Source organism: Penaeus vannamei, chromosome 3 (assembly GCF_042767895.1).
Source record: "Penaeus vannamei isolate JL-2024 chromosome 3, ASM4276789v1, whole genome shotgun sequence".
NCBI lineage: Eukaryota > Metazoa > Arthropoda > Malacostraca > Decapoda > Penaeidae > Penaeus > Penaeus vannamei.
This window is the reverse complement of record NC_091551.1, coordinates 47827794-47845293: the sequence shown is the minus strand read 5'-3', so window position 1 is coordinate 47845293 and position 17500 is coordinate 47827794. Positions and strand designations below refer to the sequence as shown.

The 17500-nt window shown below is 45.9% G+C and overlaps 1 protein-coding gene across 1 annotated transcript in view; it reads left to right on the top strand.

The window, feature by feature from the left end:
- The window catches only part of LOC113800631 (reelin-like), a gene marked incomplete at its 5' end in the record, with an annotated part of 39820 nt that overhangs the window by 19541 nt on the left and 2779 nt on the right, over positions 1-17500 (top strand). The window contains 15 exon segments of the mRNA XM_070114094.1: positions 1388-1548; positions 2088-2245; positions 3409-3611; positions 4412-4623; positions 5226-5311; positions 5875-5954; positions 7775-7936; positions 8396-8591; positions 8921-9200; positions 9793-9901; positions 10659-10776; positions 12049-12207; positions 13508-13749; positions 15509-15669; positions 16136-16358. Coding sequence (XP_069970195.1) covers positions 1388-1548; positions 2088-2245; positions 3409-3611; positions 4412-4623; positions 5226-5311; positions 5875-5954; positions 7775-7936; positions 8396-8591; positions 8921-9200; positions 9793-9901; positions 10659-10776; positions 12049-12207; positions 13508-13749; positions 15509-15669; positions 16136-16358 — 2550 coding nt within the window.

Genomic DNA, 17500 nt, shown 5'->3' with positions numbered 1-17500 from the left:
TTTGTACAACGGAGAAGCTTATTTTTCTTTTTTGTATGAATATAATCACGAGGATATTGAGTTGGAACTAAAGAAATTGGAAGAAAAGGAAATGTGTCTTTATACAACGAAGAAGCCTAAGTTATTTTCTTTTTGAATAATTACGGGGATATTGAATGGGATTTCAATTTTGGAAGTTATTTAATTATGCTTTGCGGTTGCTTGATTTGTGTAAAAGATAGGAATATGTAATAGGACTTTTAGAAATGTTTTGTTTTATATTAATATAATCACGAGAATATCGGGTTAATATTTTTTGTTTGACTGGCGTAAAAGAAGGAATGTGTAGGGACGTGGAGGTGGGCTGAAGTCCCGAAAGACGAGGCTTTATACAATGGAGAAGCTTATTCATTTTAATTATGATGTTTTGAAAGCGAGTTAATGTTTTTTTTTAGTTGCTTGATTGAGATGGAAAAGAAAGAAATGAGTAGGCCCAGATGGCTTGTAAGAAGAGGCGTGGCTTTGTACAAAGGAGAAGCTGAAGTGATGTTTCGTTTTCATGTAAGATAATCACGATAATATTAAGTTTAATCTAAATTTTGAAAGCGTGTTGTTATATCTTTTTGATTGAAGTAAAACTAAAGAATGTGTTAGATTAGTAAGTATATGTCGGATACTTGCCGTAAAAAGCACTCCCGAAAATTCAATTCAAAGATAATTAAGAAAAAATAATGATGTCCGTTGGCAGGGAACATCGTCATATTCTTTTAGACTCATATTTTGTGCAAGGAATTACCTTGAATAGTACATAGCTTACAATACACATGAAAAAAATAATGAAATGCTATTGCAGAGTTGGGCCGAAAAATGTTATAGATTAAGAAAAAGTACACTAAAAATAAACCATAATGACAAGAGAAAGACAATCTAAATATAAAAAATATAAAATCATATTGACAAAAATAAAACAAAAAACTCGATATATTTTATAAAAAGAACATATAGATTAACCAGAACCAGTAACGACAACAACCGAAAAATATAAACATATTTCATAAAAAAAACAGAAAGATTGTCAAAAAGACAATTAAAAAGTATATTTCATAAAAAGACAAAAAAAAAACAACATTGCCAGGTCCGAGCACATCCGCGTGGAATTCCTCCATAAAAAGAGCATGCAAGTTAACCCTCTAAAAACGAAAAAAAATCAGGATATTTCATAAAAAGAACATCGATTAACTAAAAAAGATAAGCAAGAAAACAACAAATCCCATTTAAAATAATGAATAAGGAAAAGTAGTTACAAAAACCTCAATATAATCCACGAAAAGAACATAGAAATTAACCCCCAAAAAGCAAAACAAAAAGACAAGCAAAAAGCAAAACAACCCCTCCCCCCCCTCCGCAGGTCCGAGCGCACGCGCGTCCGCTTCGTGCAGAGGGACGGCTGGCGGCAACAACACAGCTGGTCTCTCTCGCACGTGTACATCGGCGACGAGTGCTTCCACAGGTGCTCCGCCAGGGGGTTCTGCGACGCCGGAGTGTGCCAGTGCCAGCATGGGTGGACAGGTGCGTCGTGGGAAGGGACGGCACTGTAGGGAGGCTTTTTGTAGTTTTGTAGTTTTCCTTTTGAAGGTGGATAAGGATGTGAGGTAAAAGGGGGAATTGGCAGAGAGTAGATCACTGTTATGGTGAAGGTAAGACGTAATCTATATAAAAAGGTTTTGAAAAGAAATGCAGTATTTGATAGAAATGATGATGAGGGGAACCGGAAGGGGATATTAATGTAGATAAATTAGTAATTAAAAAGTTGATATAGTCAATAATTGCAGATTTTGAAAAAGAAATAAAGATCACACAGTCCATAGAGATAGTTAACTCAAATAACCAATAAATCTCGTAAGTATATTAACTAGAATATATAGTCAATATAGTCAATACAGATAAATGTTTCACCTTCCACAGGTATTAGCTGCAAGAATTCTGAGATAGATGACTCTTCTGTCTTATAAATCTTGCATACATATATTATATAATGTTTATGACATCTATTGACTAGAATAAACAGTCATAAGAGTTAATAGAAGCAAATGATCCCACGCCCACAGGTAACAGCTGTGAGACTCCTGAGCGCCCCTTGCCCACCTTCCTGGCTGAGGACTTCGAGGGCGCCGTGACCCCCGGCCGGTGGCGCAGGGTCGTGGGGGCGCTTATCACGGACCACTGTGGGCCCGTGGCGGCTGGGTCGGCGCTGCACCTGGTTGGGGTAAGGAGTGGGGGCTAGGGGGTTGGGGGGTAAGGAGTGGGGGTTGGGGGTTGGGGGTAAGGAGCGGGGGCTGGGGGGTTTGGGGGTAAGGGTATGGTGTGTGGGTATGGGTGGGAGTTGACGGGTGGGTGTAAGCGGGTACTTGGGTTAGTGTGGGGTGGTAGGGTGTGTGTGTGTGTGTGTGTGTGTGAAGGGGGTGGTAAGTGTATGTGTGTGTGCGTTGGTCGGGTGTCGGTAAGTGTGGGATAGGGGTTGGTGGTGTGTTTGTGTGCGCGTATGTGTATATGTATGTATGTTTGCATGTATGTATGTGTGTATGCGAGTGCGTGTGCATTTTGTTTATATTTTCTCCTATATTGCCATCCACATCCTCTTCATCCTCCCCCCCTCCTTCACTCCTTCACCCACTCATCTCACCACCCCCCTCCCCCTCCACCACTCACCGCCTTCTCACTCTTCCCCATTCCCTCCACCTACCCGCCCATCTCTCTCTCTCTCTCTCTCTCTCTCTCTCTCTCTCTCTCTCTCTCTCTCTCTCTCTCTCTCTCTCTCTCTCTCTCTCTCTCTCTCTCTCTCTCTGTGTGTGTGTGTGTGTCTCCCCTCCTCCTTCCTTCACTCATTCACTACCTCCCTCCTTCTCCACTTCCCTCCCTCTCCCTTCCTCCTCCCTCTCTCCCCCTCCCTCAACCCCCACTCTCCACCTTCTAACCCCCCCCCTCCACCACACCTTACCTACTCTCTACCCTCCCTCCCTCCACCACTCCCACCCTCCTCCCCTTCCCTTCTTCCACCTCTCACTCTACCCTCCCTCCCGTTCCCTCCCTCCCTGTTTCCCCCTCCCTCTCTCCCCTCCCTATCCCCCTCTCTCCTCGCCATCCTCCCTCCCTCCCTTCCTCCACCCCCCTCCCCCCTCCCTATCCCCCTCTCTCCTCCCTCCCTCCCTCCCTCCCTCCTCCCCTCCCTCCCTATCCCCCTCTCTCCTGCCCTTCCTCCCTCCCTCCCTCCCTCCCTCCCTCCCTCCTTCCCTCCTTCCCTCCCTCCTTCCCTCCCTCTCTCTCTCCATCCCTCCCTCTCTCCCTCCCTCTCTCCCTCCCTCCCTCCCTCCCTCCCTCCCTCCCTCCCTCCGAGCCTTCTCACCCCCCTCCTCTCCCCCTCCCCCCCAGGGCTGCAGCAGATACCTGGAGACCGAGGACCTTGACCTGCGCGAGAGCCTGTTCGTGCAGTTCGACCTCCGCACAGGCTGCCTTGACCCCGTGGCAGGGCGTGAGGCCGGGGGTGACCACGCCCTCCTGGTGCAGATCTCGTGCGACGGGGGCGTGTCCTGGGCCTCCGTCAAGAAGCTGCTCCTCGTGTACCAGCAGCCCACGTGAGTGATTTTTTTTCTTTCTTTTTTGGGGGGGGTGTTTTTTTATTGTTTATTGTATTTCTTTATTCTTTTTTTTGGCGGGGTGTGTTTTTTTATTGTTTTTTGTATTTCTTTATTTTTTGGGGGGGATCTTTGGATTTTGTTTTGATTTTTTTTGTTTTTTTTTTTCTTATTTTTTTATTTTCTTTGCTTTTTATTTTATTTTTTTCTTCTTATTTAGGATATTCGATTTATTCACATTTGCGTTCTTACACTGTTTATGTCCACACATACAATTAAACAAAATCACGCATCCACCAGTCCACACAAACAAACAAACACACATTTAATCATTCACAATATACCCACAATAATAACTCTGCCCCTCCCCTCCCATCCTCCTTCTTACTCCCTCCCCCTTCCCCCTTCCTCCCCACTTTTCCCTCACCCCTCCCCTTCTCCCCTTTTCCCCTCTCCTCCCCTCTCCCTCCTCCCCTTTTCCTCTCCTCTCCCCCCTCCTTCCTCCCTTCCATCGTCCCTCCCGCCTTCCCTCCCTCCCATACTCCCTCCCTCTCCCCTCCCTCCCACCCTCCCTCCCTCCCTCCCTCCCTCCCCCCCCTTCCTTCTCCCCCATCCCTTCCCCACCTCTTCCACCCCTCTAACTCCCCTCCCTCCCTCTACCCCCTTCACCCCCCTCCCCCCCTTCACCCCCTCTCCCCCTTCACACCCCCCTTCCCCCCTTCACTCCCCCTCCCCCTTCACACACCCCCTCCCCCCTTCACTCCCCCTCCCCCTTCACACACCCCCCTCCCCGCCCGCAGGTACGTGTGGCTGGAGGTCCCGCGAGCGCTGCGGTGCGAGGGCGGCCGCGTGCGGTGGTGGCAGCCGGAGCCGCAGGAGAGGAACCGGCTGGACTGGGCGCTGGACGCGGTCTTCGTGGGCGGCAACGTCACGCCCCCAGACGCGCTCACCTACGCCCATCCCGACGACTTGGTGCCGCCCATGTGGCTGAGGCGGTACAACGGGCGGATAGGTGGGTGGAGGGTCGAGCGGCCTTGCTTTTGTTTGTTTGTTGTTTGTTTTGGAGGATTTGTTTGCTTGCTTCTTTTAGAGGCTTTTTATTAGTGTGTTTATTTATACTTGTACTTATTTACGCCAATTCTTGCACAGAAAAATTGTATTCATATGTATAAGTATACGTATTATCATCAAAGTTTTGACAGCAATTCTTAATTTTTGATCAGATAAGAATATTATTACTATAAATTGCCCAATGAAAACGTTACCGTAGATCTGTATTGCAACAATTCCCTTAGCTGAAACTTTACCGTAGATCTGTATTGCAACAATTCCCTTAGCTGAAACTTTACCGTAGATCTGTATTGCAATAATTCCTTCTACAATGAAACAATTCCACCAGTAGAAACTTTACCGTACATCTGTATTGCGACAATATCCCTAGTTGACACATAACCGTAGATTTGTATTGCAACAACTCCCACGTTACCGTAGATCTGTATTACAACAATCACCCCCAGCGGAATCTTTACCGTACATCTGTATTGCAACAATTACCCCATTCCTTTCGCATAGCTTTGTATTGCAACAATTTCTCTGCAATGTCAACCTTTCCAGACAACTACTGCGATAACGACCTGCCGATGTACACCATGATGTCCACGGCCTCTGAACCAGCTCTTATCCAGACCAGCGACATACAGGTAAGTGAGAGTAAGAGTGAGAGTAATCTCTCTCTTTGGCGTTCTGGTTATGCAGTTTTAGATGTATAATCCATGAAGGAAAGATTAATTCGAGTTTGTGGTGTGTAATCTTACTCTTTTTGTGTTTGGGTTGTACAGTTTTAGTCAGAAGATGTATAATCCATGAAGGAGAGATTAATTCGAGGTTGTGTTAAATTTTTTTTTTTAAGTTGTATTTAAGATTATTTGATGTCTGATTTTGCGGTTTTCATTTAGAAATATTCTTTACTAAGTAGTGTAAAAGTGAAATGATGAAATTTATATTGCTTTATATGAGTATTTATTCTCATTTATTACATATTTTAGATCAGAAAAGCTATCATCTAGAATGTATCCAATCTTTAACCGAACAAGTTTTAAAAATAGCTAGAACGTATCTAATTTTTACCCATTTTTTTTTTAAACCGAAAACTCTATTGCTTATTTCTTTTTATCAGAAAAGCTAACACCTAGAACGTATCCATGTTTTAATATACCCAAACACCTTTCTGGAAATCTGAATAATTCTCTGGTTGACTCCACAGGTGGGAATCAACCACTCGATCAGTTTCCAGCTGGCCATCGGCTGCGGCGCCACGTGGGACAACCAGGTGGTCCCTGTGAAGTGAGTCTGGGAGAATTTTCGTCGGTTTTGATTTTTTTGTTGTTGTTGCCAAGTGCGGATATTGTGTTGTTTTTATGTTGTTTTTAATCACTATGTATTTTGGATTTTTCTTGTGTAGTTATACGTATGTTTCTATCACGGGCTGTTGTTACCTATGATTGATCATTTTTTATTATATTCTTTCCTTCCAAACTAAAATTCTTTCTCTTCTATTCCAATTTTTAAAATTTCTTTCCTTCTAGACTATAAAATGCTCTCTTTCATATTCCACTTTTTAAAAAAATCCATTTCCTTCCAGACCAAAATTCTTTTTTCTTTTCCACTTTTTTTTATTTCTTTCCTTCCAGAATATTCCATTTTCTTAAACAGATATAATTTCCTCCCAGACTGGAATACTCGGTTGTCTTTTGTTTCTTTCTTTCTTCCTGTTTTGCCTTTCTTTCTTTCTTTTCTATTCCATGTTCTTTTTTATTTCTTTCCCTCCAAACTAAAATTCTTTCTTTTCTATTCCATTTCTTTTTTATTTCTTTCCTCCCAGACTATAAAGCCTCCTTTTAAATTCCACTTTTCTTAAAATTCCCCTTCCTCTCAGACTCGAATACTCGGTGTTTTCTTTCTTTCTTCCTTTTTTGCCTTTCTTTCTTTCTTTTCTATTCCACGTTTTATTTCTTTCCTTCCAGACTATTCCATTTTCTTAAACAAATATAATTTCCTCCCAGACTCGAATACTCGGTGGACTTTTCTTTCTTCCTTTTTTGTCTTTCTTCCTTTCTTTTCTATTCCATATTCTTTTTTATTTCTTTCCCTCCAAACAAAAATTCTTTCTTTTCTATGCCATTTCTTTTTTATTTCTTTCCCTCCCAACAAAAATTCTTTCTTTTCTGTTCCATTTCTTTTTTATTTCTTTCCCTCCAAACTAAAAATCTTTCTTTTCTATTCCATTTCTTTTTTATTTCTTTCCCTCCAAACTAAAATTCTTTCTTTTCTATTCCATTTCTTCTTTATTTCTTTCCCTCCAAACTAAAATTCTTTCTTTTTCCTATTCCATTTCTTTTTTATTTCTTTCCCTCCCAACAAAAATTCTTTCTTTTCTATTCCATTTCTTTTTTATTTCTTTCCCTCCAAACTAAAATTCTTTCTTTTCTATTCCATTTCTTTTTTATTTCTTTCCCTCCAAACAAAAATTCTTTCTTTTCTATGCCATTTCTTTCCTCCCAGTCTATAAAACGCCTCCTTTTAAATTTCACTTTTCTTAAAATTCCTCGGTGGACTTTTCTTTCTTTCTTTTTTCCTTTTTTGTTTTTCTTTCTCTCTTTTCTATTCCATTTTCTTTTGTATTTCTTTCCCTTCAAACTAAAAAAAATCTTTTCTATGCCATTTCTTACCTCCCAGACTATAAAGCCTCCTTTTAAATTCCACTTTTCTTAAAATTCTTCGGTGGACTTTTTTTTCTTTCTTTTTTCCTTTTTTGCCTTTCTTTCTTTCTTTTCCATTCCATTTTCTTTTTTATTTCTTTCCCTCCAAACTAAAATTCTTTCTTTTCTATTCCATTTCTTTTTTATTTCTTTCCTCCCAGACTATAAAGCCTCCTTTTAAATTCCACTTTTCTTAAAATTCCCCTTCCTCCCAGACTCGAATACTCGGTGTTTTCTTTTTTTTTTCCTTTTTTGCCTTTCTTTCTTTCTTTTCTATTCCATTTTCTTTTGTATTTCTTTCCCTCCAAACAAATATATATATTTTTCTATTCCATTTCTTTCCTCCCAGACTATAAAACGCTTCCTTTTAAATTCCACTTTTCTTAAAATTCCCCTTCCTCCCAGACTCGAATACTCGGTGGACTTCGGCAACAGCTGGCGCCTGGTGAGGGAGGCGTGTCTTCCGGGGAACACCAGCTGTGCGGAGGTCACGGACGCCTCGGTGTACTACGCGCCGCTCAGATGGCACCGATTCGTGTACCCTCTAGCGCACGTTGGGCCGGCAAGGTGGGTTGGTGGGGTGGGGATGGGGTGGGGGAAGGGGGTGAAGGGGGAGAGGAGTGGCCAGGTGGGGTGTCGGGGGAGTGGGGAGGGTGGCCAGGTGGGGTGATGGGGGGAGTGGGGAGTGGGGAGAAGGGGAGGGGGAAACGTGTGTGTGGGGAGAGGGGAGGCCAGGTGGGGTGATGGGGGGAATGGGAGGAGGGAAGGGGGGAAGGGGAGGGAGGCTGAGGGTAAAAGTGTTCTTTATGTTCTAATTTTTTTCGACGATTCCAAAGAAATGGAAATCAATCCCGCTCTGAACGGCCACTGAACATCGCTTTTTTTTTCTTCTCTTTTTTGTCCTTTTTTTACCCAACAAAGCAAAATCAACAGCATCTCTTGTGCTGTGAAGAGATCCATTCTCATCCCTTTCCTACATTTATCAACCTGACTCCGGTCCCCATCCCCTCCGTCTGCCCCGCCCAGGTACGTCCGCTTCCGCTGGCTTCAGGCGCCCTCGCACGACGTCAGCGGCGCCCACCGGTGGTCCCTCCGCGACGTCTACATCGGCAGGTCGTGTCCCAAGCACTGCCTGGGCCGCGGGTCGTGTCTGTTCGGGGCGTGTCGCTGCGACGCCCAGTACGCCGGCGACCACTGCCAGCGGGTCGTCGTCGATAATGTGGTAAGATGGGGTCGTCGGTGGGTCGTCCTGTTTGCCGACGCGAGTTTCGTTTGTTTTATTTAGTCGGATGGGTGTTTTTTTGTTTGTATTTTCTATCGGGTGTTTTTTGTGTGCCGTGCATGTGGGTTTCTGGTGTTGTTTTACTTCTTTGTTTATGATAGATGTAGAGGAATAGGAATATGGTCATCTGGAATCGTCGTTTTTGTCTTTTTGTTCTGTAGACGGCGATTTTTTTCATATTTCGATTATGTAAATCTCTTCTGTTTCCTTCCCTGTATGTATTTTCCCTATTTTCCTCGTACGTTCATGAGACCCCTCTCCCCCGGCAGCCCTTCATCCGCGACGAGTTCAGCGAGCGCGCCTTCCGGAGCCACTTCCAGCAGGTGCAGGGCGCCCTCATCTCCGAGGGCTGCGGCGGGCTGGAGGTGCCGCCCACGGCCACCTTCCAGGGCGCCCACACCCGCCAGCTCCTCACCCAGCCCGTGGACACCCGCAGCGGCAAGTTCGTGTACTTCGTCGCCCAGATCGGCAGCGCCCACGGCAGCGGGGTGTGCGCGAGGGCGGCCCACCGGCACCACAACGTGTTTGTGCAGTACTCCGTTGATGGAGGTGGGTTGGGGGGGAGAAGGGGGAGGGGGGGTGGGGGGAGAAGGAGGAAGTGTGGGAGAGGGAGGGGGAGGGGATGGGGAGAGGGTAGGAGGGGGTAGGGTGAGGGAGGAGCAAGGGCTTGGTGAAGGGAAGGAGAAGGATGGGGAGGGTAAAAGAAGGGAAAAGGAGATATATAGATTGATTGATTGATTGATATTTAGATATTTAGATAGATAAATAGACAGATAGATAGACAGATTGATGTATAGATAGATAGATAGATAGACAGACAGATAGATAGATAGATAGATAGATAGATAGATAGATAGATAGATAGATAGATAGACAGATAGATAGACAGATAGATAGATAGATAGATAGATAGACAGATAGATAGATAGATAGATAGATAGATAGATAGATAGATAGATAGATAGATAGATAGATAGATAGATAGATAGATAGACAGACAGACAGACAGACAGACAGACAGACAGACAGATAGATAGATAAATAGACAGATAGATAGATTGATGTATAGATATTCATTCTCAAACCCATAGCAACCAAATCTCTCTCTCGCCCCACGCCCACGCCGCCTCTTTCCTTCCAGGCATTCGCTGGCACCTTCTCCGGGAGCTCGACCACGAACTGTACGTCGACCCGCGCGAGGAGTACATCGTGCTAACCAGTCACGCCCGGAGCCCCGCCACTGTGTTCAGGTAGGGTGGGCGGAAGACGGGTGGGCGGAAGATGGGTGGGCGGAAGGGAGGGGGGGTGAAGGGAGGGGGGTGTAGGGTGGGGGGTAAAGGGAGGGGGGGTGTAGGGCGGAATGACGGGTGGGTGTAGGAAGGGGGGGTGTAGGGTGGGGGTGAAGACGGGTGGGTGAAGGGAGGGGGGGTGTAGGGGTGGAGCGTAAGACGGGTGGGTGAAGGGAGGGGGGTGTAGGGGAAGGGGGTTGGGGGTTGGAGGGTGGGGTGTTGGGTGGGTGGGTGTGTGTGTGGGTAGTGGGGTGGGGTGCGCGTGGTAGGGGGCGGGGGATTGTGTGTGTGGAGGGGGTGGGGAGAGGTATGTGTGTGTGTACGTGTGTTGTGGGGGGGGGGGGGGTTGAGTGAGTGTGTGTGTGTGTGTGTGTGTGTGTGTGTGTGTGTGTGTGTGTGTGTGTGTGTGTGTGTGTGTGTGTGTGTATCTCTTTATATATCTTAATTGCTCTTACCTTCGCATATACATTTAAGCCCCCACCCTCACCTCCATAAGATAATTATCACATCGCATCCCTCTCCTTTCTCCCTTCTTTCCCCCCTCTCACCCCTCCCCCCTTTCCCCCTGTATCCTCTCACCCTCTCCCTCCCCTCTCACCCCTCTCCCTCCCCCCTTCACCCCTCTCTCTCACCCCTCTTACCCCTCTCCCTCCCCCTCACCCTCTCCCTCCCCCTCTCCCCCCTCTCACCCCCTCTCACCCCCTCTCCCTCCCCACAGGTTCTGGCAGCCCCGCCTCCCCTCCCCCCCGCCCGCCTGGTCCCTCGACGACCTGTTCATCGGCGGCTCCGAGATCAGCGCCGCCTCCCTCCTCGACCGCTTCGAGGGCGACCCCGCGGTGAGGCCCCCGCTGCTGCTGCCTCTGCTGGGGGGGGCGCTGCTGCTGGGTTGTTGTTGTTGTTTGATTATTATTGTTTGATTATTTTTTGTTATTTGATTATTTTTGTTATTGGATTATTATTCTTTATTGGATAATTATTGTTATTGGATTATTATTCTTTATTGGATAATTATTGTTATTGGATTATTATTCTTTATTGGATAATTATTGTTATTGGATTATTATTCTTTATTGGATAATTATTGTTATTGGATTATTATTTGTTATTGGATAATTATTGTTATTGGATTATTATTGTTATTTAATTATTGTTGTCATTTGATTATTATTGTTGTGAATGGTAATGATAATAATGTCGATAATGTTCATGATGATAATGATGATAATATACAACATGATGTTAATGATTATGATAAGAATATTGTTTTTATCATCATCATTATTATTATTATTATTATTATTATTATAATTATTATTAATATATTTATTATTATTATAATTATTACTATTATTATTATTACCATTATTATTGATATTACAAGTTCCAGTTAGAAAAAATCTTACAGTTAGAACAATTATCTTGCTTACATTGTTTTAGTGATAATAATATTAGTCATACACTTAACAAAATAATTAGACCCCCCTTCAAAACCCACCCGTTTTCTCCTTCCCTACCCACATACCCACATACCCACAAATCCACATGTCCACAAATCCACATACCCATTTATCCACGTACCCACATATCCACATACCTACATACCCACATATCCACGTACCCACATACCCATATATCCACATACCCACAAATCCGCATACCCATTTATCCACGTACCCACATATCCACGTACCCACATATCCACGTACCCACATACCCACAAACCCATTTATCCACATACCCACATACCCATTTATCCACATACCCACAAACCTACATTTATCCACGTACCCACATTAATCCACATACCCACAAATCCACATACCCACTATCCACAAATCCACATACTCATTTCCCCACGTACCCACATACCCACAAACCCATTTATCCACGTACCCACTATCCACAGATCCACATGCCCACATACCCATTTATCCACGTACCCACATATCCACAAATCCACATACCCACTATCCACAAATCCACATGCCCACATACCCATTTCTCCACGTACCCACATACCCACGTACCCACATACCCACATACCCACTTCTCCACGTACCCACACACCCGCATTCACCCTCTGACCTCTCCCCCTTCACCCCCCGCAGGTATCCGAGTGGCTGTTCGCGCCCCACAGCGAGGCCCACAGCGACTACTGCTCGAGCGGCACCAACGGGTCCCTGGTGTGGGGTCCCGAGAGCCCGGGGCGGAGGGCCATCACCACGCAGGAACTCATCGTCTCCGAGGGCCACGTCCTGCAGTTCAAGGTGTGGAGGGGGTGAGGGTGAGGGGGGAGAAGGAGGGGGAGGAGGGTGGAGGGGGCGAGGGGGAGGGGAGGTGGGAGGAGGGAGGGGGGAGAGAGATAGGGTGAGGCAGGAGATGGAGAAGGGAGGGAAGGTGGAGGGGGAGGTGAAGGAGTAGAGGGGGTGGAAAGAAGGAGGTGGGAGGGGATGGGTAGATGGAGAAGGAGAGTGGAGGGTGGAGGTGGGAAGGAGTAGAGGGAGAGGGGTAGAGGGTAGAGGGTGGAGGGGGAGGTAGATAGGGGGTGGATGAGTAGGTAAAGGAGGAAGGTAGAGGGTGGAGCAGGAGGGAGGTGGAGGAGGTGTGGAGAAGGAGGGAGGAGGTGGGGGGGGAGGAGGGAGGAGGAGGTGGAAGGGAGATTGGAGGAGGATGGAGGAGGGAGGGGAGGTGGAGGAGGAGGAGGAGGTGGAAGAAGGGAGGGAAGTGGAAGGGAAGGTGGGAGGTGGTTGAGGAGGTGGAGGTTGAGGTTGAGGGGGAGGATAGAGGTGTAAGGTGGAGGAGGTTAAGGAGGGGTAGGTGGAGGAGGAGGGAGGAGGTTGAGGGAGAGAGGTAGAGGGTGTAGGGGGAGGGGGATGGGGAGGAGGGAAGGAAGAGGAAGAGGAGGAGGAGGGGGGAGTGCTGGTGGTGTTCTGTTACTACTACTACTATTGGTATTATTACTATTATTATCAATGTTATTTTATGAATATCAAAATTATTACTATTATTGCTTTTGCTCTTGTCGCTATTATCATAAAATCATCATCATCATTATTACTGTTACTATTATTAGAATTACATTTTGGTTCTTGAGTACACATAATTCTACGGACATTTAACGCCCCATTTCATTTACAAGTTGGCAGAATTCTAACTCAACGTGAAAATGCCTAGAAATACATTCAGAGATTTTTTTTAGGAAAAATTATAAATCTACTCCAGATAAATAGCTTAGAACGTCCTTTTTGTCATGCTTTTACCAAACCATTTTTTTAAAATATGCTATTATTATTATAATCATTATTATTATTTTTTTTGTTATTATTACTGGCATGGTTATTATCATTAATGATATTATCATTATTATTCTTATTACTGTTATTATTGTTATTACTGTTATTATTATTGTTGTTGTTGCTGTTGTTATTGTTACTTTTACTGTCTTTTTTGTCTTTTTTCGACAGACATTATCATTGATATTATTATCATCATCATTATTATCATCATATGCTTTCTGACGGACAACCCACCCAGCCCAAAATACATATACCCTTTTCGCCCCTTCAGATATCAGTCGGGTGCGGGACAGTGGAGCAGGAGTGTCGGTACAGCCCTGGCGTTCGTCTGGAGTACAGCCGAGACGGTGGGGTATCAGGCTGGGATTTGGTACGCGATCTATGCCTCCCTGGTACCTCCCCGGACCCGGACTGCCTGCCTTATACTTTCCACTCGCAGTCGGTGTACTACCCTGATACCCATACCCGCTGGATGAGGGTTACCATTCCTCTGCCTGAGAAGACGTGGGCCAGGTGAGGACAGGGGAGAGGTACAGTTAATTACAGGTGCAGGTGAGGGTAGAGTTTTTATTTGGGACGAAATAGATACAGGTACAGGTACAGGTGAGAGGAGTTTTTATTAGATTGAAATAACGATACAGGTGCAATTTTGATGAGAGAGGTTTTTATTTGGGTCGAAATAGATACAGTTACAGGTACAAGTGAGAGAAGTTTTTATTTGGGTCGAAATAGATACAGTTACAGGTACGCAGGTGAGAGAGGTTTTTATTTGGGACGAAATAGATACAGGTACAGGTACAGGTGAGAGAAGTTTTTATTTGGGTCGAAATAGATACAGTTACGATTTCAAGTGTAATTGAGGAGGGGTGCCATTGGGACGAAATGATACAGGTGCAAAATTGAATTGAGGGTAGAAATTGATAGTTTTTTAATTGTTTTGAGCACAGTTAGATGGGTACGGTTACGCTTAAAGTTACATTTGAGTTGGTTATTAAATCATGAGAGGAAATGGATAGTTACAATTACAGTTACAGTTGTTATGTGAGACGAAAATCATACAGTTTGAACCGTATTTATGTTGACAAATGGAGAAAAAGGATGCATGAGAATGAATATCTTCACAATACAAGAGATGCATTTGACAGGTTTCGAATCTATTTTCGTCAGGAATATATGTATTTCTGACAAAGATAAAATAAAAAACCAGTCAGATACATCTCTTGTATTGTGAAAATATTCATTCTCATCCATACCTTTTCTACATGATACAGTTTGTTAGTGGTTTAAGTACAGTCAGATTGAGAGATTCAGTCAAGAATTACTACGGTTATAGTTGATTTAAGGTGTTATTTGAAACGAAATTAATAGTTTATTGGTAATTTGAGAATAAAGATTGCGAAAGGCAGCTCAGAATTACAAATGAGTTTTTTTTTTAACAAAAATAATTCAGTTGAATCATTTAGGTTGAAATATGACGAATTTATGACGTGACTTTCTTATCTGAATTAGATATATATCGAGACGAATCTGATATTTAATTGATATGGGGATTCCGAAATTGGCGCAGTTCCAGTGACATAGAAAATGTTTGGAGGAATGTTTTATTTGAAACGTTTTGTAAACAGCTAATAAATTTGCGTCATTTGTCTTCTGTACATGAATATATTTTAACACTGAAAACCTATGTATGTATTGCTTATGCATGCTTGCATACGTTTACATACGAACGCATTTAAACACACACACATATACATACAGACAGACATAGACACATACACACTGACACACACACATACATACAGACACACACACATACACACACACACACATACATACACACACACACGCACATACACAGACACACACATACACAAACACACACATACACAAACACACACATACACACGCATGCACAGACACACACATACACACACACACATACACAGACACACACATACACAGACACACACATACACAGACACACACATACACAGACACACACATACACACGCATGCACAGACACACACATACACACACACACATACACAGACACACACATACACAGACACACACATACACAGACACAGACACAGACACACACACAGACACACACACACACACACACACACACACACACACACACACACACACACACACACACACACACACACACACACACACCTCCCACATACACACCCATACCCACACGCAGACACACTCTCCTCCCAACACCCCACACCCCTCCCTAACTCCCCCCTCTCCCCCCTCCAGCACGACGCAGCTCCGATGGGTTCAGGAGGTCAGAGGTCAGGGCAGCAAGGTCACGCCCTGGTCCCTGGACGACGTGTATGTGGGCGAGGCTTGCCCTGACCACTGCAGCGGCCACGGGGACTGCGTCGACGGCGTCTGCACCTGTGATGCGGGATACGAAGGTGGGTTTGGTGGGTCGGCTGGGGGTCTTCGGTGGGTCTTGGTCTTCGGTGGGTCACTGGGTTAGAGGTGGGTTCATGTGGGTCTTTGGTGGCTTAGACGTGGGTTCATGTGAGTTTTTGGTGGCTTAGAGGTGGGTTTTCAGTGGGTCTCGGTCTTGGGTTACTTGGTCACTGGGTTAGAGGTGGGTTTTCAGTGGGTTTTTGTCTTTAGTGGATCATTGATGGGCCTGTGGGTCAGAAGTGGGCCATTGGTGGGTCTTCGGTCTTATTCTATCTTTATCAGAAGTATTAGTCGCCATAATAGTTTATTTATTATGAGAAATAACACTGATATTAATATTGTTGTCACGAATACTATCATCTATTCCATCCTTCGTTAATTCGCTTCGTCTCATCCATTCCTCCATTAAATCTCTTTTATTCCTTCCCATCCTTGAATCCTGCCATCCCACCCCGCCCCCCGCAGGCGAATCCTGCGAGATGACGCCCTCTCGCGCCACGCCCCTGCCCACCAGCCTCGTGGACGGGTTCGAGGGCGGCGTGGGCGCGAACTGGCAGGTGGTGAGCGGGGGCGGCGTGGGTCTCGGCTGCAACTCGCTCGCTCCTTACGGACACGGGAAGCACCTCTACTTCTCGGGCTGCGGGACGAGGCAGGCGGTCACGGCCGAGATGGACACCAGGAGGGCCAGGTGCGTTTTGGGGGGGAGGGGCTGGGGAGGAGTAGGGAGGGAGGGGGGAGGGAAGTGGAGGGGAAGGAGGGAGGGAGGGGGAGGAGGGAGGGAGGGGGAGGAGGAGGGAGGGAGGGGGAGGAGGGAGGAGGGGGAGGGGAGAGGAAGGAGGGAGGGAGGGGGAGGAGGAGGGAGGAGGGGCTGGGGAGGGGAGGGGAAGGAGGGAGGGAAGGGGAAAGAGGGAGGAGGGAGAGGGAGGGGGAGGAGGAGGAGGGAGGAGGGGAGGGAGGGGCTGGGGAGGAGGGAGGAGGGAGGGGAGCGGAGGAGGGAGTGGGTGGGAGGGAGGAGGAGTGGGTGGGTGAGAGGGAGTGGGAGTGAGTGAGTGAGTGAGTGAGGGAAAAAGTAATTGGATATTGAGTGAGGGTGGGAGTGGATGGGTGTTGAGTGAGAAAGCGAGGGATTGTGTGTGTGTGTGTGTGTGTGTGTGTGTGTGTGTGTGTGTGTGTGAGAGAGAGAGAGAGAGAGAGAGAGAGAGAGAGAGAGAGAGACAGACAGACAGACAGAGAGAGAGACAGAGAGAGAGAGGAAGAGGAAGAGAGGAAATGAGTATGAACGAGGGAGTAAGGAATAATGTAAGAGGGAGGAAGGGCGTGAATGGGTATTGAGTGACGGTCATTTATTTCCATATATACTCTCACACACATCTTTCCTCTCCTTTCCTCTTCCTCCCTCTCTCTCCCTTTCTTTATTCATTCACTTCTTCATATCTTCTTCGTTCGTCAATCATTCTTCACTCTCTCCCTCCATTCTTAACCATTCTCCTTCCCCTCCCTCCTTCCTTCCTTCCTTCCTTCCTTCCTTCCTTCCTTCCTTCCCTCCTCCCTCCCTCCCTCCCTCCTCCCTCCCTCCTCTCCCTCTCTCTCTCTCTCTCTCTCTCTCTCTCTCTCTCTCTCTCTCTCTCTCTCTCTCTCTCTCTCTCCCTCCCTCCCTCCCTCCCTCCCTCCCTCCCTCCCTCCTTCCTTCCCTTCCCTTTCTCTCCTTCTTTCTCAACCCGATTTCTGACCTCCTTCCTACTCTTCCTCCCTTCCTCCCGCTTCCTCCTTCCCACTCACCCCTATTCCTAATCTCACCTCCCTCCCTCCTTTCTTCCCTCCCCCTCTCTC